This window comes from Aplysia californica, unplaced genomic scaffold, assembly GCF_000002075.1.
Source record: "Aplysia californica isolate F4 #8 unplaced genomic scaffold, AplCal3.0 scaffold00625, whole genome shotgun sequence".
Classification (NCBI taxonomy): domain Eukaryota; kingdom Metazoa; phylum Mollusca; class Gastropoda; order Aplysiida; family Aplysiidae; genus Aplysia; species Aplysia californica.
This window is the reverse complement of record NW_004797895.1, coordinates 193,915-219,789: the sequence shown is the minus strand read 5'-3', so window position 1 is coordinate 219,789 and position 25,875 is coordinate 193,915. Positions and strand designations below refer to the sequence as shown.

The window sequence follows — 25,875 nt, the reverse complement described above, 5'->3', positions numbered from 1 at the left end:
GAACTTCCTGACCGACACCGGCAAAGTTGCTTCAGAGCTCATTAACCCCGTGACCCTGAGCCGGGGAGCTCCGGCAGGCTGCTGAGTCACGCGAACTAAAAGTAACAGAATCGGGTGAAAAGTGACGCCGTGTGTCTCTCTGTTCTAGTTCCTAAATACACTCTCCATGAGTATTGTGTCTATGATTGTGTATTGTCTATCTGTTCCAGTTTGTAAATACACTGTCCATGAGCGTTGTGTCCAGCGGGCTCCGGCCTCCTGCATCACAACCTACGTCAAGTCCAAGAAAACCTCTCAGGTCAGTCGCACAAAAAAAAATAAGAATAAAAAATAGCTGCACATTTGTATTGTTTTGAGTCTCACTATAACAATAGGTAGATTTAAAAAATAGCTACATTTATTGTTTGGAGTCTCATGATAGCAAAATATAGAAAAATAAAATGAATACATGATTTATAGTTGGGAGTCTCACTATAACAACAACAAAAAATAACTGTATATTTTTGTTCTTTGGAGTCCCTAAGGATTATTCCTTATTACATTTTTGTTTTTCATAGTAGGAAAATGTCACTGAATTTTTAAATTATTGCTTTTAGGGCACACTGATATGTCCTGTTTTTTTTTTCTTTCCTCTATTGTCTCTGTCTGTCTATGTGTCTTACTTTTCCCAGCAAGAAGCGGCTGTTACTGCTTCGATGTGCTTCTTCTTCTCTCAAACTAAAATTTCCATTCTTTCAGAAAGTGTGTTTGTGGTTTGCAGGTGCTCTTGTGTGGCTTGCTTCTTCTTTCCTATCAAACATCTGTCGTCTTTATCTTCCCTCCTTCTTTTTTTGTTTGTTACTCCCTTGTAACACCTCTAATCTTCGGCATTTATGTGACGTTATTGTGGTGCAAGTGCCGTAAAGCTCTTACGAAAAAGAAAAATCTCTTGTCCTATTCTCTGTATTCTACACCTCTAATAACACCTGTAATCATCGGCATTTGTATGACTTATTTGTGTTGCAAGTGCTTTAAATATCTTACTAAATCTAAAACCTTGTTCTCAAACTAAGACTTCTTTTCTCACCGAGTGCGCGGCGCTAAACAGATGTTTTCCTCTTTACTCAAACTAAAACCTTATTTCTCTCCCTCTCTCTCTCTGTGTGTGTGTGTGTGTGTGTATACAGGTGATGAACCACCACTGGGTGGAGGGAAACTGTGCAGGCAAATGTGACCGATGCAGAAAGTCCATCAAGTCCTACAACGGTGTAACCGGCCTCCACTGTCGCTGGTGTCATGTCACGGTTAGTTGACAGTTGTCTCGTGTCTTGATGTCGTCAACAGACGCCTCTTCATGTTCATAACACAATCGCCTAATTTAATTTTAAGACTAATGAGAGAGAGAGAGAGAGAGATCTCTTTAGTCAGAATAGTGTTCTGTTTATGTGTTGCTCAGAGCCCGTGTTCTGTAATCAGGGTTGTGCATTATGCAAATGTAATTTTTAAAATGTTAAAAAAAATTATTATTTTAAAGAGTTGTATAAACAATATGCTTTTTAAAAAATATTTTTTTCAACATTTAGAATTTGAATTTCGACAAAATATTTATTGGGCACATAACCCAATACCACTGATTAAAAGACTACAATAAAAAGAATTTCCAAATTTTGGGCTTAGTGCATTATAACAGCAGGCCTTCGTCATGTATTTCTGAACTGCACTGATGTTTGCTCCTTCTTTCCTTTCAAACTTCTATCATCCTTATCTCCCCTCCTTCTTGTTTGTGTTTGTCACTCTCTAGTAAATGCCACACCCCTGATCTTCTGGTAGAAAAGATCTATACCTAGCCTTCTCGGACAAGAGCTAAAATTCTCGGAGGGCCCGATAAGATTTGGCTTCTGCCTCCACCCTGGCAAAATTCTAAATTTCCTACCTACTGAAAAGGTTTAACGTGTCCCGCACGCTCATATGACCATGTGCAGTTGGGAGCTCCGTAAAATACTTACCAAAAAGAAAATTTTTTTTTTTCTAATAATACCTGTAATCCTCGGCACTTATATGACCTAATTGTGCTGGAAATGCTGTAAGACATTCACCAAAACTACCACCAAATTGCTCCAAGAGGATCAATAAACTGTAAACGTTTAAAAAAGATTTTTTTTTTTTTCATCTCTTTGTTTCCCCAGCTCCACAACAAGTGTGCCAGTCAGATGAAGCCTGAGTGCGACCTGGGGGAATACCGGGACCATGTCCTGCCGCCCATCGCTGTGTGTCCAGCAGTGTTGGTGGGTACATATGATAGATGGCGTACAACTCGCGTGGTTGCACCCCTTTGACACACACGAACACTCATATAAATACACACACACCCAGAGATAACATACACACACACATGTGCACACATGCACACACACACACACACATACACACACACACACACACACACACACACACACACACACACACACACACACACAAGCAACATTCACACAGACATCACTTGCACTAACACATGTATGTACCTAATTGTATTTGGACACATGTGTTTGTGCTCTGGAATGCATTTTGATGTGCATATTACACTCATAACAGGCAAGGCATATCGCTCTTCCTGCTGTTTCAGAGCTTCCAGAAACGTGTAGAATCTTCCAGAAACTCCGGAACCTTCCAGATTTTCCTTCCCTTATCCCTTATGCAAATGATGTTAAGGTGTCAGGGTTTTGTTGGTTTGTTGTTTTTTTAAAAATAGTTTTGTCAGTATTAAAAATCCTTATTCTTAGTCCTTTCTTTTTTTTGTCCTCACCCCTTAGAAATTCCAGAAATCTGAAGATGGCTGGAGTGACATTGATGGACATGTACAATTTTCCTTTCTCTTGATTTGTTCTTTCTATCTTTTTGACACATTTTTACCTAACCTACAAATATTGGTACCAAATCAGGACACGCGGGGTGGTGGATTGATGGACAGGGTTGATAGCTCAAGGTGTGAGGGTTCAGTGTGACTCGCGAACATCGGATCTCCCTTTAAGTTATCTCCACAAATGAAATTCTACTTTAATGAACTTTGACTTCTTCATGATGTACCCCTTCCCAGTACCCCCTCTCCTGCCCACCCCTTTCCCCTGAGAAATAGATCTGCAGTAAACACACTCTGATCCAAAAAAAATAATGAACAATTTTTTTTTCTAAATATTTCACACAAACATTGTTCCAAAATGTTGTAATTTTTATCGTGTGTGATTAATGCAAAGGGAATTTGTTTGATATTAAGTCTATAAAGAGGTTGTGAGGTAACAGTGTCAGTTTTTCATACAAAGTCTGGCCTAACACTGTAATGGTAAAAAAAACAACCCTACATTTCAGGTGCTCAAGAAACTAGTAACTGTTATTAGTTATATGAATATAAACTATTCCAATTTTTGGGGGTTTTAAGTCTTGCTGTCTTGACAATTATTCCAGTCTCCTGAGCCGGATTAGACTTAACCCAGAATGACAAAGAAATTCAATAGACAGACTGAGAAACCAGCAAGAGGATCTTATCTGCCTCAAATGTTATTCACTTAACACGTTTACAGGTTTTGATTCATTTGTTTTATTGAAGAATCGGCCTATTTTGTGTCATATTGTGTTTCCGATGTAAGTCGCAAAGGACTAAACCGTTTGGAATATTATGGTTTCTCCGTGTGTGCTGTTTACAATGGTATGTGTGTGTGCGTGAATGTGTGCGTTGGGAGGGATGCTGACTTTTAAAATCTTTTTTTCTGAAAATCGTCTATGTTATGTATGATCATTCTGTGTGTGTGTGCGTCTTTATTTGTCAGGGGAGGGGGAGATGATGTTCTGACTAGTTTATCATTTGTATTCTATGTGTGGGGGTGGGGGGTGGGGGTCTTTGAAGAGACTCGGAGACTGGAGGGACTCCATTTTTCCTTTGCTTTCTGATACATGTGTATTTTTATTTTTAAAATTTACTTTTCCTCCCTTCCGCCCTCTCCGCTCACCTCGGCCGCTGTGTGCCTCCAGTTTATGACAGACGCGGAGAGCCATGAGGTAGATGGTCTTTGTGTGGCTAGTGCCATGTGTAGCACCGTTTGTCTGAGATGGGTCACTTGGTGTATTGCTGGTCTTTTTACAGGATTTGTCACACCTTGCTAGTCACTAGTGTACTGTCTAATAAAATAATGATAGATTGCATGTGTATCCCGCAAATTCTCACTCAACAGCAAGCTCTATGGGCTTTATAATACCTTTTGATTCTGGCTTTTCGGAGATGAGCGTTAAAATCAGAGGTCCCTGGCTGTTAAGTAAGTGTTGAAAAGGACTTTATGCCTTATTTCCGTTTGAAGAAAGAGAATTCCATCAACACGATAACGCTCATTTAGTGCTGGGAAAATAGTATGGTAATAGACAGAAACAAGAGAGAGAAACACTAACCAGTGCAAGCACCTCCCCCCCCCCCTCAAAAAAAAAATCACCCTAGTTAAACTTATAGTATACTGTCTTCAGGTGTGACTTGTCCTGTAACTAGCGAGGAACCCATGCCAGCAAAGGGGTGTGTCAGTCGTGTAGTGAAATGAGCCACTTGGCTGCCATGTGTTCCCTCTGCCAGCAAACAAAATAGTATCCTGTCGTAGACGTAAAAGGCCTCTACTGTTGCTGTGCATTGGCCGTTTTGTTGTGTACCCCATCACTCTAAAGGCACTGCGCTAAGCACGTATTTCCTCTCTTTCTCTCTCTCTCTCCCTCTCCCTCTCCCTCGCCCTCGCCCTCTCTCTCCCTCATATGCGTGCGTGAGGGAGAAGTCGAAATGTCCAGTGTTTGTGCTTGTGGAGGTAGAGAAAACAAAACGTTTGTTTTGCTAGTACACGTATGTGTGTCAGGTGCACTTTTAGACCTGTTGTGGGCGATGAGTGTTTGCACTGAATGCCCAGCACAGGGTTTTCACTGTCTCTTGTCATTTATCTAGTCTGTCGTTTATCCAGTATGTCGTCTATCAGTTAATCATCCAGTGGGTTTAGCGTCTATCAGTTTATAGTTTTGAAGGTTTGTCATTTATCCTATATGTCTCTTAGGAAGTTAGCCGTTTATTCAGGTTGTCGTTTAGCAGGTTTAGCATGTTATCACTTTAATTTCTTTGCGAGCTGGTCGCTTATTCATTTTGTAATGTAGCAGGTTTATCGATTTATCACTTGTTACTGTCATTTAGTGACCCGTCATTTATTCAGTTTGTCATTTGGCAGGTTTATCGCTTTGGGGGTTTGTCATTAATCCAGTTTGTCATTTAGTGGGGTTTATCTTTTATTCAGTTTCTGTTCAGTGGAGGTCGTCTCTTATGTTTCTCGTTTATCCAGGTATATGGTTTGTTGCTTTCGGTGCATGTCGTTTAGCAGGCATGCTGTTTAGCAGGTTTTCCATTAAGTAGGTTGCTGCCAGTCTTCTGCATAGTGGAGAAATTGAAATAATTTAAATGAATGTGCTTGTTTAAAGCAGTGTGGAGCCTCAGATTAGCCTAGATGATATCATGCACGGCTATTGTGTCGAGGACCCTGGTTTGAATTGTTAATGGGATTCTGTTTTGGGAGTTTTCAAGTTCACCAAGTCTTTAAATTTTTTTAAACTGTAAAGTCTGTTTATATTTTTTATTATTGAGCTCACAGTCATGCACAATATGCAGTTATATGTGGGTCTTCTCTGCACGTGCACCTGTGTTGCTCTTTGTGTCACGCATTTGCGATAATGTTGTTTTTGTTTGGAGTATTGTTGTTGTATTTTAAAATACCTCACGCATATGTTGTGTATTTTAAAATTTTACCCGTTTGTTGCTGTCTTTTAAAAATACTTAATACACACAGTTGGGTACGGATGACTTATACAAATAAATGTTCTACACATCGGTAATTTGGGTAAAACAAAAAATTTGAAAGAGGATGACAATCAGGGGAGGTAGCTTTGATAGTACATTCAACGATGCCCTTTTCGTAGACAGGGTTGATTTGAGATACCAAATCTCCTACAAATGTCCTGTTTTATTGCAGTACTTCTGTAGACCTTTGCCAAAATCTGATGCTTTGTTTCTATTATAAAACAATTCAGTTGTTCTCATTTCTGCCGTCTTGAAACTTGTTTACTTGTGTGAAAGACCGACATCACTGCACAACGGGCATCCCCATAAGCACTCCGTTCCCTGAAGAAGTACATCTCCAAGTGTGTAGATGCTGACGGTTCCAAGAAATGGTTGATTCCATAGCCATCTTGAAAAGTACCTGGTATTGAAAAAAGGATAGGGTTGATAGTGTATGCGTCGTGTTTGATGTCGAAGAAAGAGAAGGGATGAGAGTGATGCTGGTTTGCCTTATGACTAATATAGAAATTGCTCTAGTGGCAGATGATGATGTAACCAACGCTATTTAGAGCCCGGCAACGACACACTCGCGCGCGCACACACACACACACACACACACACACACACACACACACACACACACTCACACTCACACTCACACTCACACACACACACACACTCATACACACACGCACACACTTGCACACGAACACAATTCAAGCTCCATAATGCAGTGGAATGTTGTCTGTCTTGGATCACATCCCACCACCATGATCCACCCTCACAAAGTAATGTGCAATGGTGTGTCTTGATACCAACCATGTGTCTTGTTCATCTCGAAGCAAGAGAAAGGAAGAGAATGAAGCTGATGAGCTTTAGAATTCAAGGAAAATGTCTTTCTTTCAGATCACGATCATGACACTAGAACTACCACTTGTCAAAGCACGCTACCTGGTCTTCTCAATTTATACCTTCACATTCAGACAACCACACATGACTCGTACACATAAGTAAATACATGCAAATGCAAGCATAATATTTCGCGCTCCATATGGCCCAATGCAGCACTACGCTTGTTCGATCGCACCCCAGCACCCACCCTCGTATGACTTGATTTAAGGAAGGTGAAGCGCTTTATGCACACTATAATGTGCGATGATGTGTCTCGGAGCCGACAGTACGTGTATAATGTGCGATGATGTGTCTTGGAGCCAACAGTACGTGTGTAATGTGCGATGATGTGTCTTGGAGCCAACAGTGCGTGTATAATGTGCGATGATGTGTCTCGGAGCCCACAGTATACATGTATCACACTTATTGCACATGCTTTTGGTTGTTTTTAAAAAAATATTTTTTTATATGTCTGCTATTTTATATGTTTTTGATTTCTTTTTTTTTTCTGCTGTCGGTGCACCACAAAACTTTACAGCTGATGTCTGTGTTGTCATAGCTTGATCCCTCACCATGCACGCAGAAAACATGAGATCTATTCCCAGCGAGGGGGATGTGTCTACTTTTATCGAAAGTGAAGTGAATGTAATTAATTATTTGAGGGGATTGAGGGGTAGGGGGATGATAGGCGTAGTAGTTACAATCATTTGATAAATTAACTGGGTAAATGTCTACCATTATCCCACCCCATTCTGCAGGTTTCTCAACCAAGGCAGTCAGACCCATTCTAAAGGTTTTTGTTGCAAAGAGTTGGACTTGGGAAGGACGTCTCGTTTTTCATAGATTTGTGTTTGGAGACTCGGATGGATCGAGGGGGTCACCGGTAGTTCCAGTTTCTTTACTTTACTTTCCTTCTGTTGTTTTTGTCTGTTATTCTTTCGTTTTCTCTTCACTGAATGATCATTGTTGTTTGGACCTATTTTTCTGTGATTAAGAAAATGAACTTACTAGTCCAAGCTTCTGAAATTGTTGATTGGTTTGTACTTTTGTATCTGTGGACATAATACACAGCACATCAAGTGTGTGTGTGTGTGTGTGTGAGTGTGTGTGTGTATGTGCGAGTGTGTAAGGGAGAGAGGAAGGAGGGAGGAAAGTGGCAGTGGAGAGTGTTTGTGTATGTTAGAGAGAGATAGAGAAAGAGAGAGTGTGTGTGTGTCTATGGGGAGGGGGAAGGGGGTTTGTTTTTTTGTGATTAGTCGCTCTAGCATACAGTATGCTCACGATGTGCTCTTTGTTCCTTGACTTAGATAGTTGTCTACAGTTATTGGATGGTAGAACTTTGCAACAGTGTTTTAGTCCAGGTTGTCTTTCAGAACAAATATTTTGTATCGGCGATTTCGAACACATCTCTTGATGCTGAGTCACTTTTGCCCTACCACCTCCATTCCCTCCCCCCCCCTCTCTCTCTCTGTCTCTCTCTCTCTCTCTGTCTGTCTCTCTCTCTCTGTCTCTCTCTCTCTCTGTCTCTCTCTCTCTCTCTCTCTTTCTCTGTCTCTCTCTCTCTCTCTCTCTCTCTCTCAGTGGGTGGTTGGCGGGTGCTCTGGTGTGGTTTGCTTCTTCGTTCCTATGAAATATCTATCGTCCTTGTCGCCCCTTCTTCTTTCTTGTAACAACTCTAATCTTCTGGCGCTCATATGACCTTATGCAGTTTCGAGCAGCGTAAAACCTTTATTAAAACTAAAAAAACTCTCTCTTTCTGACCCTCCCCCCTATCTCAGTCAATCTCAATGATCCTCCCTCCCTCACTATTTCTCTCTCTCTCTCTTCCCCCCCTCCCCCCCTCCACCTCATTTGGTTTGGTTGTGCTTTTTGTAGTATTTGATGGGGGGGAAGTGGGTGCTGTGTTAAAGCACGTAAACAAATTCTTCCTTGTTTCTTTGCCCTCTGCAGTCAAAGCGACATGGGCAGTTAAAATTTATAATGAATTCCTCCCTTCACAATCTGTTTATTTATATATTGGCCTATCTTTTTGTCTGTTAGTAGGTCGGTCAGTTTTTATGTATATATAATATATATGCATCTATCTCTGTTTTTATACACCTTTCTATCTGCCTCTCTATAAATATGCCTCTCTCTCCATCTTTTTCTTTGTGTGTTTGTGTGTGTGTGTGTGTCTCTCTCTCTCTCTCTCTCTCTCTCTCTCTCTCTCTCTCTCTCTCTCTCTCAGCTCTCTCTCTCTCTCTCTCTCTCAGCTCTCTCTCGCTCTCTCTCTCTTTGTCTCCTTGTCACTTTACTGTCACCCCCTTACTTTTTATCATTTTTTTTCTTTCACTGTATCTCTTTCTGTAGATAGACATGCGTATAGTACATGTATATATATGAACAGTATATGGGTTCTTTACGTGGTTTGCTTCAGTAAATATCTTTGTAACTATTGACTTTAGATCTTGACATGTATATCAAATTTCTATCTCCAGTTTATTTCTTCGTGTATATTTTCTGCTGTGCATTTTGCTGCTAGAGAGAACCTTGTTGGTGGATGGACTTGCATTTTGTCTTCGTTGCATTTTGTTCTTTTCTCTCCATGTGTTCTGTTTTTCACCCCATGCATCATGGTTTTGTTTTGCTGTGTTCACTCTAGTTCATGACGTCCCGAAATGGCAGAAAGGTGACCCAAAACTTTTCATTTCTTTTTGAAGATTCCTACAAATTAACTCGGCTGGCTCTGTTTCTCTACTACTCATCCAGGATATTGTTATCATTCTTGCTTGCCCTTGAACTACCCACATTGTAGCAATGCCATCTCAACACTTGTATTTTATGATGTCATCTCTATATAAATACTCTACACTTGTTCTAGTAATATCATCTGTACACTCGTTTTAGTGAGGTCATCAGAGATGTCGTCTTTATGCAGCATGTTTTTTGGGGATTTTATCTCTACACACGTTTAAGTGATGTCATCTCTACACATGTTACAGTGATGTCATCTCTACACATGTTACAGTGATGTCATCTGTACACTTGTTACTGTGATGTCATCTGTACACACATTCTAGTGATGTCATCTCTATACCAGTGTTAACAATGTCATATGATCTATACATCCTGATTCCACAATGTCACATCAATACATGATGTTTAATGCTGTCATCTCTATACGTGATGTAGTGATGTCATTTCTATACATAATATGGTGATGCCATCTACTATAACGGGTTAATGATGTTGTCCCTATACATCATGTATTAGTAATGTCATGTCTACACACGTTTTAGCGATGTCATATCTAAAAAAAAATTTATGTAGCTTCCACCAGATGTTGAATCTGATTTACAAAGCTGTTATTCACATCCTTGTGTAAAAATTGTGACTGGAATTTCATTTTAATTTGAGAAATTTATTTCCACAAGTGATATCAGTTTTACTTTAAATCGACTTGGCACATTGTTGTCCTGATCTGCACTAAAACTTTTAAAGAAAAAGTAATTGGTTTTTGAAAAATGGTAATTTTCCTACCCTGATTTTTTTTTTTTTTTTCTTCAATGTATATTCATCAAAGTTCACAAATCACTGAAATTAGTCCTGTCATTTTGCAACCTGCCCACTTACGATAGTATAGTGTCTTCATTTTTGTTAGAGACAGCGGCACTTGTTCTATTCTCACTAACCTTTAAGTTATGGTTTTTTGTTTAATGGTATTAAGGATGCTTTTTTTGTCTTTTATATACTAAACACGCAAAGATAAATGAATAAGTAATTAAATATATATATATATATATATATATATATATATATATATATATATATATATATATATATATATATATATATACACACCATATCAATTATAATATAGAGAATCGAGGCCATTGGCTGTGTGACCTTGAATGTCATGGCCAGCCGAGCCGCTCCAAAAAGGGTGCGGTTGTATATCAGACAATCCACTGCTATTTTCCTGAAGCAATAACTATAATGTTACAGACAATTATATTGGAAATAGAAACTAGGGTTGTCATCCCTATCAGGGGGCCAGGAGTCTGTGCCTCCTCTCTTTTCAGTAGGAAGGGCCTTTTTGCTGTTTTGCTTTCTTTTTTCAACTCCTTATTACAAATTCCTTTTTCTCTTGAGCTTCACTCGGCCTCATACCTAGCATCTCACCAGTCTATTGTGAAAAGTGACCTTTAGATTTTGGTCTGCCGCCTTCCCACAGCTCCAGTCACTGCATCATGACAAGTTAGATCTAGCTCTCTCTCCCCCTCTGTCTCTCTTTCTCTTTCTCTCTCTCTTTCTCCGTCTCTCTCTTTTTCCCTCTTTCTCTGTCTCTCTCTCTTCCCCCCTCTCTCTCTTCCCCCCTCTCTCTCTCCCTCCCTTCTCCCCCCTCTCCCTCTCTCTCTCTTTTTCTCTCTCTCGGGGGTTCGAGCCTCAGCTCAGTCCGACGTTGTGTCCTTGGGAAAGGCACTTTACACGAACTTCCCACTTGGCTCCGCCCTATTGGAGACGGACGTTAAAACTAGGAGGTCCCGCCCCTTAAATAACCTAATAGTGTTGATAGCGGCGTTAAACCCATACCATTTCACCATTTATTCTCTCTCTCTCTCTCTCTCTCTCTCTCTCTCTCTCTCTCTCTCTCTTTCTCTCTCTCTCTTTCTCTCTCTTTCACACACTCTAGGAGTTACTAATCTAGGAAAAGCTAGATCAAGTTCTGTCTCTTTAGGAGTTACTAATTGTGGAAAATCTTGTTTTAATTCTCTTAAGGAGTGACTAATTTAGGAAAGACTAGATCTGGGTCTGTCTCTCTTGGAGTGTCTAATTTAGAAAATGCAAGATCTAGTTCAGTGCCAGTTAAGTTGAAGGTCTTCTCTTCCACACTGCAGCGGTCTACCAAAAGTCCACAGTCTTCTGCTCGTGCTTCATTTTTCATTTTGCTGTGGCAAAGAATGGGATTGACAAGGGATCCACAACTACAGATGACCAGATAGGACAATTTTGAAGAAGTTTCGGGGGGGGACCAACAAATTACAATCACCAAAACATGTTTAATATGGCCAATGACAGTCCCACGCCTGTTTATAAACAACAATGAAGAATGTAAACTGATCCCTGTCAAAAGTCCCAAGCCTGTATGAACCGGACTTTTAACTAAACCAGTTGACAGACCGCCCTGGCTGTAAACATTTAGCTAAACCTAAACCAGAAACATTATGGTAGACCTTCAACAAAACTGGCTCCTCTAGTTCTATCTTTCTAGGAGTGACTAATTTAGGAATTTTCTATTTTTACTTATGCTTTTTTCTCTGCTAAAATTTGATTTTTAGTCTCATGTAGTTTTGCCTTTGTTTTTGCTTTTTTGTTTGTTTCTTGTTGTTTTTTAATGTGTTTTTAACTTTTTAATCTGCCTGGTTTTAGAATTATTGGCGTAGTGTGGCTATGGCAGTGTCACTGTGCACCAATATACGCCTCTAAAAATATATGTATAACATGTAACAACGTATTGGGGCGGGGGTCTTCTTATGGGGAAGGGATGGGGAGGCACAGATGCTATAAATAAATTAAAATGGGATTGTGAAAATAATTGGGAGAGGGTTTTCTGTTGGTTTGGTTGACATCTTGTCTGTTCTGTGGTGCGGATGACCTTGCTTGGAGACTGGAGAGGAGTGTGTTATCGGCATGTCTTTTTGTCCTCATGCTCTCATCCTTCCTTCCATTCGTTTCAGAACCACATCCTCCTCTTCCCATGCTTGGTCCTCATTCTCAGCATCCACCGCCTCGATCCACCTTTCCCCCTCTTTTCCTCGATCCACCCCTTCCTCTTACCTCCTCCAACCCAACTCCTCTCCTCTCCCTTGTATGCTTTTTTTACCTCCACACTTCAATCCCCCCTCCCCCTCTTCACTTTTCCTTTTTTGGCCACCTTTCCCATCTGTTTTTAACTTGAAAAAGTGTTATAGGGCTCACGGATGTACATATTACTTTCTTTGTACTTTGAAACAGAAGGCTGAATCTATTATTTTTCCCTCTGTGCATTGATTACATCAATGTTCCAAATGCTTTACCATGTAAATATGACTATAACTAAGAGCAATACAGGTTGTTGTTCTTTATACCTCGGAGACAATACATTGCGCCCCAAGAAATCTTAAAGCCTGAAATGCAATTTTAATTTTTTTTAAATTTTTTTTTTTTTGGAAGTGCAGGATCAGACCTGTTGTGTGGCAAATTTAAAATGGACAAAAGTTGTCCCCCCCTCCACCCTCCCCACTCTCTGTCTCTTTCTCTTTCTGATTTTCTCTCTCTCTCTCTCTCTCTCTCTCTGTCTCTGTCTCTCTCTCTCTCTCTCTCTCCCTCTCCCTCTCCCTCTCTTTCCCTCCGTCCCCCATCTCTGTACTAGGCTGGTAGTTAGTGGTTAGGCTCTTAACTTTGTGGACAAAAGGGCATGTGCTCACTTTCATGTTTGGATGGTGAAATGCCATGTATTCTCAGTTTTTTACCTTTGTGGCAAGGTATTGTAAAAGCTAACTAGAGGTTAGGGGGCTTGTAAAGTTACAAAAGAAAAGGGTTATGTGGGGAGGGGGGGGGAGGGGTTCGGTTCTGGTATGTTTTCAAGGTACGTATTCCTATTCCTTTGGTTTGGCTAAGTTCATGGTTGTCAAGTAGTGCTGTGTTTGCTTGAAGGTTTCTTGTCCTCTGCCTGACCCACTCGCAGAACACACTATAGCTTGACGCTTTTGAACAGCTTCCGCAGTATAACCTTTACCTCTGTCTGTTCTTCTTTGCAATGAAGGCCTGTATAACCTCCTCATGCTTGCCTCTAGCATAAATACAAGACACTTAACCCTAACCCCCCCCCCCCAAATCCTGTGCGTTGTGCTCACCTCGTGAAATTTTAAAACTAAACAACTCAAGTTACTGTTTTTATTTCTGTTGTTTTACTTTCCTGTCTTTCTGTCTTTCATGTGTAATATGGAAAGGGTGTTAAAATAAAACCAAACCATTATTGTTTGTGGGGTTTAAGATTGTCTTTACATTGTAACATACAAACAATTAAGGGACACTCCCCCCCAAGAAAACCAACTATTATGTGTGGGTTTGTGGGTTTCACAGGTCCTACATACCAGACCATCAATGATTTATTTATAGAGGCACCAGCCATCCATGTCCAGGTGCTGTTTTAGACAGGTCCTACATGTGTAGTATACAAAAGTAGACAGACAAGAACCCATCCATGGTTGTTTATGGGTTATATTTTACTGTGTCTGTCTTGTGTGCTATAATAAGGTGGCTTGTTGGTCCAAGTCTCACTGAAGCTGGGGAGATATTCAAATTGCGGCTTCTTATCATCGCGTCAGTTCCTAAGTCACTTAAATGGACATAGTGGTCTTGAGCATTTAGTTCTCACTCGGACATTAAAAAGCAAAAGAGCCCCACCCATCCCAAGATAGACACTGGGGAAGAGACCAGATGGATATGGGGTTGTTTTGTTTTTCTTTTTAGAGAATCTGAACTTTGGAATGAGTGACGAACCCTGACCGCTGATATCAGTTTCAGATCTGGCACTTGAAAAAATGGCTACTTTCTTAATGACTCTGAGCTTGGCTTGCATTTTCCACCTGAGCAAAAGTTTGCTTTGGCCTGAATTTTCTTCATACAAGTGTATTGTCTAGCCATTGGAAAGTTTTTCTTCAAGATGCTCAGTTTTCTGTTTGGGTCTCAGTTCCGGACTTGTTTGGTCATTTAACTCTTTGTGTTTGTTGTTTACCATTGTATGCACCACTGTGAGTCAGGTCCCTTCTCTAGGTATGCTATGTAAAAAAAAAAATCTTTGGTTTTTAGTTTAGACTTGAGCAAGATTGGAACTTTTACCATATGTAGATGTCTGCCGGTGTATGTGATTGAAAGTTTTAGCCCTTTTGAGAATCTGCATGGGTCTTGTAAAAAGTGTTTATGCAGTGTTACGGCTGTATTAGAAATACTGAGCCAGAGTATGTTTTTGATGTGATGGTCGGAGATTATAACCTTCTTTTTTTTTCTTTTTTTTTTTTACTGTTAATTATTGAAAATTGTTTAACCCTGCAAATTCAAGCACAGACTGGTTTTAGTGATAATTCAGTGTTGTGGTGGATGGTTGGAAGGCACCACTGGTAGGTTTTTACAACTTTACTTTCCTCTGTGTTGTGTCTGTTTGTCTGTGTTATTTGTCCCAGCACTGATTGACCTGTAAATGTGTGGAAGTGCTCCTCAGTCCTCACACTCAGTGTTATGGAGTGTGTCTCAGAGTCACCTCATCTTTCCCTGGCCTGATTTTGTCCCCAACTTGTGTTTATCATAAGTTATGCCCTCAGAAGTCAGGACAACAAGCTCTGATTTTGTCCTGCCACGAGCAGCTACTATTATTATTACAGACAACTTAACAATAACAACAATACAATCACAGGCACAGTGTCAATGGTTTGAGTCTATGTGTGTTGTGTGTGTGTGTGGTGTCTATGTAGGTGGGAGCCACTTGCAGGTCCTATTTCTTTATCCTTCCCGGTGGGTGGTTTGTGAGTGCTCTGGTGTGGTTTGCTCCTTCATTCCTATCAAACGTCTATCATCCTGATCTCTCCTCCTTCTTTTTTGTGTTTGTTACTCTCTTGTAACACCTCTAATCTGTGGCACTTATATGACCTTAATGTGTTGCAAGTGCCATAAAACTCTTTCTAAAATTAAACCTCCCCGCCTGTTGACTTTTTTGTACCATCACTGAAGAGCCCTCGTTGTGTTAATGTGCTTTTGTTCACTCATACCGACCCCTCTCACCTGGACCTTCTGACCAGGCACGGCCGGAGCCTCGCCCTCCCAAATGATCTTCATTGTCATGTTTGGTACTGTGGTACACAACAACAAGATCAGCAGTTGTTGAGCCAGTATGTGTTTGTCTTCCTGTCCGGGAACAACCATCATTGTGTTGCTTAGGACTGTTTTAGTGGGTTATTGACGGATGCTCTGGTGTGGTTTGCTCCTTCTTTCCTATCAAACATCTATCGTCCTTATCTCTCCTCCTTTTTTGTGTTTGTTACTCTCTTGTAACACATCTATTTTTCAGCACTTATATGACCTTATTGTGTTGCAAGTGCTGTAAAACTTACGAAGACGGACTGTTTTAATGTTTAACTGCAACGTAATAAGAAAAACAACAAAAGCAACAACAATTTGTGATTCAGTGTGGTTGGAGGGCATCACTCTTGGGTCCTGCTTATTTTCTGTCTCTCTGTTGTTTTTGTCTGTCTAGCTTATTTTTTTCTCTGGACAAATTAACCATTCTTTTGTCAACATGCTCATCTGTTCTTAAACTATTGATCCATTGTATATATATATATATAACTTTTTTCCAACAATAAACTATCCCCATTGTGTCGATATGCTTGTCTTTACTCAAGCAAATTTTTAAAAATGTAATTCTTGTCTATTGAGTGGTTGGCGGGTGCTCTGGTGTGTTTTGTTCCTTTTTTCCTGTTAAACATCTATCGTCCTTATGTCTCCTCCTTTTTTTGTGTGTTTGTTACTGTCTTGTAACATCTATGTTTTTCTGCACTTATATGACCTTATTTTGCTGCAATTGCCGTAAAACTCTTACAACAACAACAAGAAAAATTTTTGTCTCTGTCAGCTGGTGAGTTTGGGCTATCTGCTGTTTTCCTTGTACCGGAGTCTACATTCATGTTGTTGATGCGATGTATGTGACATGTACTGACCTACCCCCAGGATCGTGGCCGAGGAGGCGGTTGCGGTGGAAGCAGCGGTGGTGGCAGCGGCAAGAACACCCTGGAGAAGGAGAAGGACCAGGACAAGGGCGAAGACAGCAAGTCCACCACGCCTCAGTCGGAGAATGCTCAATTTGATGGGCCCGTCAGTCCGGTGAGAGAAAGAAAGAAAGAGAGAGAGAGAGAGAGAGATCTGTTGGATGTTTCATAAACTGTCCTGAGGGGGCTCTCGTGAACTAGAGGTTATGGGTGTTTGCTTCTCATTCAAAAGGTCCTGGGTACGAAACCTGATAGTGACCGTCAATTTTCTTGTCTAAAATGTTCTCCTTTCATCTCCTTTCCTGCTCTCTAACCATATTCTGTGGTTTGCTTTTGTCTACTCTTTCTGTGGTGATGGTGGTTGGGTTTTTTTTTTATGTATGTCATATTCCTCTTCTTCTCTTCCTCCTCCTCTTCTTTTTTATCCTATGAACTTTGTAGTAACTATCATCACCATAATCGTTGTTATTGGAGAAAAGTCTCAAATTTAAAGTGTCATTAGTATTTAATTTGATTTGAGAGACACAAACAGAAATGGTACAATTTTTTTCAAAATGTAATTATGAGGGGAGTTCAATAAGTCTTGGGTCTAGGTATGAAGGAATCATGGTAGAGTAATGAAATTTTTGCCAGCCTTTAGACAATTTGTTTGGAAGCCACTATGCAAATTTTCGGGAAAATTTGACAATAATAAGGCACTAGTCATCGTGTTCAATGAATCCTTGCTCTGAAACGTTTGTTTTTCTTGGCTGAAGCTGTGCCATGGAGCCTGTTGAATATCGTTCAGTTATCAAGTTTTTACACTTCCAAGGAAAATCCCCTTCAGACATTTTTCAGGAAATGGTCAATGTTTATGGTGACAAATGTCCTCGTTATAGTACTGTGTCATACTGGGAAAGAAAAGTCAAATCTAGGTTCATGTTGGGGATGGATGAAGATTGTGAAGGGCACTCATTCTTTGTGGTTACTGAAGAGAATGTATCCATAGTGAAGAAACTGGTTCTACAAGACCAACGTATAAATGTTAAACAGCTCTCAAGTGAAATGAGAATCAGTGTAGGGTCAATTGGAACGATGCTCCATAATCATCTTAACATGAATAAGGTGTCTGCGCGGTGGGTACCCCGCCTTTTGACAAGTGAGCAAAAGAAGCAGAGGGTTGAGTCCTGCAAAACTTTTATTCGAATTGGGTCCAATGACACAAATTTCTTTAAAAACAGGGTGACTGGATGAAACATGGATTTATCATTTTGATCCAGAATCCAAAATGTCCTCCATGCAATTGAAAACCCCTTCTTCTTCTTCACCAAAGAAGGCAAAGGTAACACCGTCAAGAGGAAAGGTCATGCTTTCATGTTTCTGGGATTGTGAAGGTATCATCGTGACTGATTACCTGGAAAATGGAAAAACAGTCACAGGAGACTACTATTTGAATTTGCTGATAAAATTGTGGTCTGAATTAGTGAGAAAAAGACGGGGAAAACTCTGTAATGGGTCCTTCTACTGCATGACAATGCCCCTGTGCACAGAGCACAACAAGTAGTCCAGACAGCAGAACAGTGCAGCTTTGAAATCCTGCCACACCCAGCTTATTCACCAGACTATATAGAGAAATAAAAGTTTGTGTGCCAAGTTCCAAAGCTCTATCTTTGTTCCTTCATACTAAAATACTTAGACCAAAGACTTCTTGAACCCCCCTCGTAAGTGATCAGTTTTTGCTTTGCTTTTTCTTTTTATCTGAATTATTTTGAACAAACTCTTCTTGGCTGTTTGTGAAAACTATTTCCTTCTCTGCTTTCCCTCTGTGATTTGTGTGTATCACTTAATGAAGGTCGTTGTTTTTTTTGTTTTTTCCCTTCCCTGCATCCCTCAGGGCCAAAGCTCATTTCAGATCACTCCTTTAGAAGGTACTCATCCCTTATTGATATTCATCAACCCCAAGAGTGGGGGCAAGCAAGGTGCAAGGTAAGCTCACAGGTGGCTGGAGGGTGCTACCGGTAGGCCCTATTTCTTTCCTGTCCCTCTTTTGTTTACGTCTATGTGGATGATTAGATGACGCCTCTGGGAGGACTTATTTTCTTTTTGGGTGTCCATGTGTTGTTTCTGTCTGTCAGGCAAAATTTGCCGCTCCTGGTTGCCTATATAACGTTACATGTACGTCGTGCTAATGACCTGGCTCTAATTCTTAAGTGCGGAGTTTTAGCCACTAGCGCTGCGCAGATTCGTATTCGGGAAAAAAAGGCTCGCTTATTTTGCAAAAAAGTTACTAGTGTGTGGTTGGCAGGTGCTCAGGTGTGGTTTGCTTCTTCTTTCCTATAAACATCTATCGTCCTTATCTCTCCTCCTTTTTTGTGTTTGTTACTCTCTTGTAACACCTCTAATCTTCGGCACTTATACGACCTTATTGTGTTGCAAGTGCCGTAAAACACTTACTAAAACTAAAACTAATTTGCTAGTATTATTTTACTGCAAGGCTTTCAAGCGATTAGATAAAGACAGATCTAGGCTTGCGGGTGGCCGCATGCTCTCGTAAAACGTAAACTTCGAAAGACTAAAAAGGCAAATAAATTCACTTTTTCACTTAGTTTTGCAGATTATACGAAAAGATTCAAAAAGAAACATTCTCTCTTGAAGGAATTTTACCATACTTCGCACACACTGTACATTGATTCCTTTAAAAGAACAAAAATATCCTCTATTATCAGAGTTCAAATAAAAAAGATGTCACTTCCAATGCTAATGCATGTATCTGCTTCATTTCACAAAAACAGGTTCTTTAAGAATAATCTTTTGCTCCTGCTCTTTGATGCAAGAATTGTCACTCCCTCATAATGATTTTTTCTTTTCTGTAAAAAAAAACAAATTATTATTACTATTGACTAACATCTTCCCCTCTCATCTCCCTATCTCCCTCTTCTCTACTCTCCCCTCCCTCTCCTCTCCTCACCTCCCTTATCCCTCTTCTCTCTTCTATTCCCATCTCCGTCTTCTCCTTGCCCCCACCCCCTACTCTTTTTCTCAGGTTATTGCGGAAGTTCCAGTACCTGTTGAATCCACGTCAGGTGTACAACATGGTCAAGGAGGGGCCACTCATCGGGTGAGTACGTCTTCCCAACATCTTTAGGGAGGCCGTCACATATCATCCTGATGGTGGTGTTGGTAGCGTAGTGGTTAGGCTACCTGACTTGCAATCGTGAAATTGTGTTCAGGGGTTGGAGCCTCGGCTCGGTGCAATGTTGTGTCCTTGGGAAAGGCACTTTACACGAATTTCCCACTTGGCTCCGTCCTTTCTGAGATGGAAGTTAAACTCGGAGGTCCCTCCCCTTAAATAATCAAATAGTGTTGATAGGGGCATTAAACCCATATCATTTTTTCATCCTGATGGTAAACCGCAATGTGGGAGGTATAGACCCTCTCTTATCAACTTATCATCCAGATCTTAAGCTATAACGTTGGAGGTTGGTAGGTGTCTGCAACATTTTAGCAGAGGCCCTCACTTATCAACTTATCATCCTGAATTTATAAACTACCATGCAGGAGGCCATAGGGTGTCATGAAGGTCCTACTTCTTTAACTCTCTTAGCTCCATAAACAGGTCAGCAGGTCAGCACAGCAGAACAGAAGTGGCGGCCAGATAATAATTTCCCAGAACCGAATTATTTCAGTGTTTTTCAAAGGTTCCTGGGGTGTAGGAAAGAAATTGTTTTTGCTTTTGATCTGAGAGCAGAATTTCAATGAAATTTCACTTACAAAAACCTAGGACTTCAGCATTTAAGTTTAGAACGGAATGCTTTTATTTCTAAGCCTGCACTAAAAACCGGTGTGTTAGGCCAGTAAAAGCCAGTATGGCGCCACATCGGGAAAGCTGGTTTGGCAACATGGGGGAATAGCCGGTATGGTTCAAAAAGGCTGTTCAACCTTGGTGGCCGTCGAAATTGTGCTTGATCCCACCTGGCTTTCTGTGCACTGGGATAAGAAATCGGTCTTAACTTTACAGACTACCCAAACTAATTAAGCCATCAATTTGGAATTTTGCTTAGATTTTACTTTGATTATTTTTTTAAGTAACACAGTGAAGAGAAATAGAAAGTTAAAGAAGCTAATTTAATTCCTCATCATACTGCGGCTCTTCAGCAGTCAAGTCGCCAGTAGCAACTTCTAGTAAATTTGTGATTTAGATCTTGCTCTTCTTAAAGGCTTTCAAGGCACTACAATCAGTCAAAACGCCTTGTATGTATAGATTTATGTCTGCCTTAGTATTCTTCGTCCCTTGTGCCCAAAAGAAAACTGAAAACATTGATACATCTTTACAAACTCAAAAATGGCCATTGCACAGTACAGCTGGGTTTGTTGTTTTTTTGTTGTTGAATTTTTCTTATTCTTTTTGCCACGTTGCTTGTTATGGTATTTTGCCATGGTTTGTCTTAATATTTAAGAACTTTGGTGGGGGTTTGGCTAAGAACAAAGGTAATTCGTTTTTTAGTATCATAGGAGACGTTTTCTTTCTTTAAGAAAACCCGGAAACAGGGAGGAGAGCTTGGTTTTTTATTTTAATACCCCCTGCATTTGCGTACCAAAGCCGGCTGAAGTGGATTAACTCCTTAGTGACCAAAATTCCCGAGGCTGTGTTATAGATCAGGATTATGACTGGCAAGTACTTTCATTGATGAAAAAGTGTATCCATCAGCAGGAGTACATTACGTTTACTTCTATTGAACAAAGAACACATTCACCCCTGTTTTGCCAATGTGAGGAGGAAGTGGATTACTTATTAAAACATTTCTTTCACTTCAAATTCAAATGTTCTTATCATTGGTTACATAGGCGTTAAGCTATAATGCTGGTGATTGGAGGGTGTCTCTGGTAGGTTCTACTCTAGGCGATCATAAATCAGGCAGCGCAGCCCAAGAACTACACACCTTGCTTGTGGGCTGACACACCGGCCGCTCAGGCTTCGGCCCACAGCAAGCAGTGACCTTCGTAATAATAATAATGATTACAACGGCCACTGCTAGGCGGTCTCTTTCTCCCCCCTCTCTCTCTCTCTCTCTCTCTCTTTCTCTCTCTCTCTCTCTCTCTCTCTCCCTCTCAATCTCTCCCTCCTCTCTCTCTCTCTCCCTCTCTCTCTCTCTCTCTCTCCCCCCCTCTCTCTCAATGGTTTAGCTTCTCTGTGTTTGTGTTCAAACTAACGGACATGTAAAAAATTATTGTAGACAGACAAAAGCGATGGAAAGACAGAAAGTTGACTTGAGTTGAGTTTTACGGAAATGGAGGGCACACACTGATATGTTTTGACATCTTTTCATAGGATAAAATGTTTGGTAAGCTAGCAGTCCATGCCCGACATTCTGTTTCATCCGAAGGAAATCCATACAAGGTCACTTTTTCTGCACCTTTCTGACTGTCATAGCCAGTTTTGCATCCACCAACTGAGCATTTTCTTCCCATTGTTGTTCTTATTCCTTCAGTTTATTTTGAAGGTGTCAGTCACAGTCCAACAGAGTCATAACCACACATGATGAAAGCAAGAAATAGGCCTAGAAGAGAAGCATGTAAGCACTGTGAAAGAACAGCAGATATTAATATACAAAGCAGGTCGGGAAAAACACAAAGGAGCTCCCCCATAATTATGATCCGTATACTTTTCCCTACCTAACAAGGGTGGGCCCCTAGACGCTCAGAGTCTAGATAGATTTATATCTACATGGTCCTTTTAGTCTTTTGTTTGTGTTACAAACTAATCTAAATCTAAAAGCAGATCTAGGGATAGGATGGAGAGTTCGTTTTTAGTGGTTGTTTGCATAGAGAGGCTCTAAGTCAGTGAAGAGTGTGCGGATCAGGATGGGGGGGGGGCTCCACTGTGTAGACATGGATTTTAGAATGGATTTAGACAGATATGAATTAAACTTGCACGGTCAAAACTTCACTGTAGGTTTAATCTAAACACGTACACTGATGGAAGAGATATTTGATATTCACACAATCCAGATGATTTGAAAAAAAAACCTGCATTAGGCCTCAACTAAAAGAATCCAGGCATTCACTGAGTACGATGGCGATGAAGAATCTGAAAATGAACAGTAGGCCTACAGTGCAGCCAAACAGCACTTCAAATTTGCGATCTCAAGACTGTTGGTCAGTCTTAATTAATTAATTAATTAGTCACCACTTCTGTTCCTCAACACACACAATGATGTAGAAAATATTCACATAATCCAGATGACTTGAAAAGCAAACTGCATTAGGCAGAAATAATCCAGTGTCAAAGCATGAGAAAACAACAATTCAAACTGACCGCCGCACCCTGCGTAGGCTTATCACTACTAATGATCTACAAGGTTGTGGGCTTACTACACGGGTGTGTCAGCCCACAAGGAATCTAGGTCAGTAGCGCGCAGGTGGCCTGATTATATGACCGTCTAGGTTCTACTCCTTTACTCTCCCATTGCCCTTTATTTTATCTGTTTTTCTCTTTTTTGCTCTAAATGACTATTATTGTTGTCAATGAGCTTCTCTTTCCTCTCACCAGACAAATTTATGTTTTACATTGATAATAGAGATTTCTATGATACGTTTGAACTTTTTCCTAATGTTTCTCAAGTCTGCATGATTGTCTGTGCTGTGATAGTTGTTTGGATTTTTCACCTTAGTTAAGCAAAGACATGGACTGCTCAATGTACAACATCATCATACGTCATATTTCATAATGGGGTAGGGTGGAGTCTTACTCTAATTAGCCAGTATGAGTTCGATTCCTATTTGAGGATTTTATTTTATCAACTATCACTTTCTGTCTATCCTGCTCACTCAGGTTGGTTTTGGTAGGCAAGGCCAAAGCAGTCCACCTTCTAAATGACTGAAATTTTGTCAGTGAGGAGAAAATATTTACTATTAAATCAAATCTACCATACCATATTTGTGATATCTTATAATAAATTACCTTCTATAATTCTCTGTTCTTTATGTTGCAGGTTGCAGTTTTTCAAAGACGTGCCTAACGCCCGAGTGCTGGTGTGTGGGGGAGATGGCTCAGTGGGATGGTTACTTGACATCATGTGTGAGTGCTGTTGTTATTTGGCTTCAGATAGTCTTACTGTCTGAAATGTTCCTTGAAACTGACATGTGTTAAGTCAAACATAAATTGTTGTGTTTTCCTGTATTTTTTGGTAGGGTTTCATGACAAAAAATTGACGAATGATCCATGAGTATGAGTTTCACTGTGGTTTTGTTTTTATGTCCCCCTTCCCCCTAACAGACAAGGTGAACTTTGCTCAACGTCCGCCCGTGTCTGTTCTCCCGCTGGGTACGGGCAACGACCTGGCCCGCTGTCTGTGCTGGGGCGGGGGCTACGAGGGGGAGAACCTGCTCAAAGTGCTCAAGAAAGTGGAAAACTCCAACGTGGTCATGTTGGACAGGTGGGTTGGACACTCGCGCAGATACAGATGCACACACGCAGGCTCTGTAATGTACATTCGCACGTGATATACACTGACACTCTACACGCACGCAAACTTGCATGCATGGGCTCAACCATGCCCGCATTACACACTAATGCTTGCAGACACACATACATACCACATGAATGTGAGTGTGGGCCTTTTTGCGAGTGCAAGTATACTTTTGTATTATTATTGTCATATGCTCAAGATGTTTGTGGGAGAGACGATGTGTGAGAGATGAGAGTGTGTGTGTATATGGATGTGCACATGTGCGTGCGTGTGTGTGCGTGCGTGGTGAAACACCAAACCGATGTGCCAGGATTTGGACAATAGAGATGTATCGTATCTTATCTTGCACATGTGCTTGCATATGCACTCACTTAATGCAAGTCAAAGCAGCTCACTCTTGAATGATCTGATTTGTGTCAGTGAGGGTGTAAAACATAAACTGTCTTTGCTCCTTCTGGCTTATGAGAGATGGGGTTTATTTGTCTTCATGTCACATAGCTCAGCACCACAACAGCAACAAATCAACAGCAATAAATGAGCAACAACAACCTCTGTAACAACCAAAACAAAAAAACAATAACTCACAACAACAACAACAACAATAATAATAACAATCAGAAAAGGTGACCTCTGTCTTTTTTTTTTTTTACCCCTAGCATTTTTTAGTGTATGTCATTGTGTAGCAGAGTGTGTATAAAAACTATGTTGTATGTTGGGCACCAGGATGTGTAAGTGTTTGCATCAGAGTTTTTACGTGTATACAACTTCAGTCAAACCTGCTCTAGCTGCCACCTGTTCAAGACTATCACCTGTGACCCCTGCACTTTTTTAAATGTCAGAATGACATTGTTCAAGACGTCTATTTGTCTAAGACAACCGCTTTTATCCTCAATAACGGATGGCCACCTTTGACGATTTAGACTGTATGCGTATTTGTGCCTGCACTTTGGTTGTTGTAGCAATTGTGAATGTATGTGGGTGGAGTAACACAGGAATTCTTTCCTTTTTCAGATGGAAGATAGAGTTTAGCAAACCAGAGGACGAAGATGAACAGGAAGGGGACCCTATTCCATACAACATCATCAACAATTATTTCTCCATTGGAGTGGTGAGTGGCCTCTGTGTGTGTGTGCTTTGCTATGATATGGCATGGTTTCAATGGCCCTCCAGTCAAGGCCTCTGAATGTAAAGTCAATCTCCAAGAGTACAGACCTCCATGTGGGTGACGTCGAGTGCCCGGCACCTTTTTTTCCTATTTAATTCTTTGTCTCAGAGGGGGTAAACCCACTATGCCGGGGCCCTGTTTTGGTACGAAATCTAAAAATGACAAAAAAACGTCACTAAATTGGTCATTAAATAAAGACTTATTTTGATATTCTTCATCTAAAGAATGAACTCCCAGTAAAAGAAACCTGATGTTGAAAATTCTTGTCTTGGTTTTTATTCCTATAATTCTTAACTTCCATACATTTCTAGTTGTGTGAAAACACCTCTTGCCTTGCCTATTCTTGTCTTTATACTACATCTGCAGCTGCTCCTCCAACCTTTTCTACAATGCTAAATGTTTTTCTGCTCTCTTTAGCGAATGGCTGAGGTCTTTTCAGAGAAGGTGGGTGGTTGGTGGGTGTTCTGGTGTGATTTGATCCTTCTTTCCTATTGAACATCTATCGTCTTAATCTCTCCTCCTTTTTTTTGTGTGTGTTACTATTGTGTAACATCTTTAATCTTAGGCACTTATATGACCTCATTGTGTTGCGAGCGCCGTAAAACCCTATACTACTACTACTATGACCTCATTGTGTTGCAAGTGCTGTAAAGCCCTATACTACTACTACTATGACCTCATTGTGTTGCAAGTGCTGTAAAGCTCTTGCTAAACTTTTCCAGGACGGCAGAAGAAAAAGAACATTGTATCATTATTCTTATTCCTCTG

At 40.5% G+C, this 25,875-nt stretch overlaps 1 protein-coding gene across 1 annotated transcript in view; it reads left to right on the top strand.

The window, feature by feature from the left end:
* LOC101848997 (diacylglycerol kinase beta) overlaps positions 1-25,875 on the top strand; it is a gene marked incomplete in the record, with an annotated part of 103,134 nt that overhangs the window by 67,570 nt on the left and 9,689 nt on the right. Inside the window, 10 exon segments of the mRNA XM_035972252.1 lie at positions 1,167-1,283; positions 2,166-2,264; positions 4,003-4,029; positions 16,457-16,609; positions 18,368-18,459; positions 19,517-19,591; positions 23,466-23,551; positions 23,750-23,909; positions 24,954-25,122; positions 25,525-25,551. Coding sequence (XP_035828145.1) covers positions 1,167-1,283; positions 2,166-2,264; positions 4,003-4,029; positions 16,457-16,609; positions 18,368-18,459; positions 19,517-19,591; positions 23,466-23,551; positions 23,750-23,909; positions 24,954-25,122; positions 25,525-25,551 — 1,005 coding nt within the window.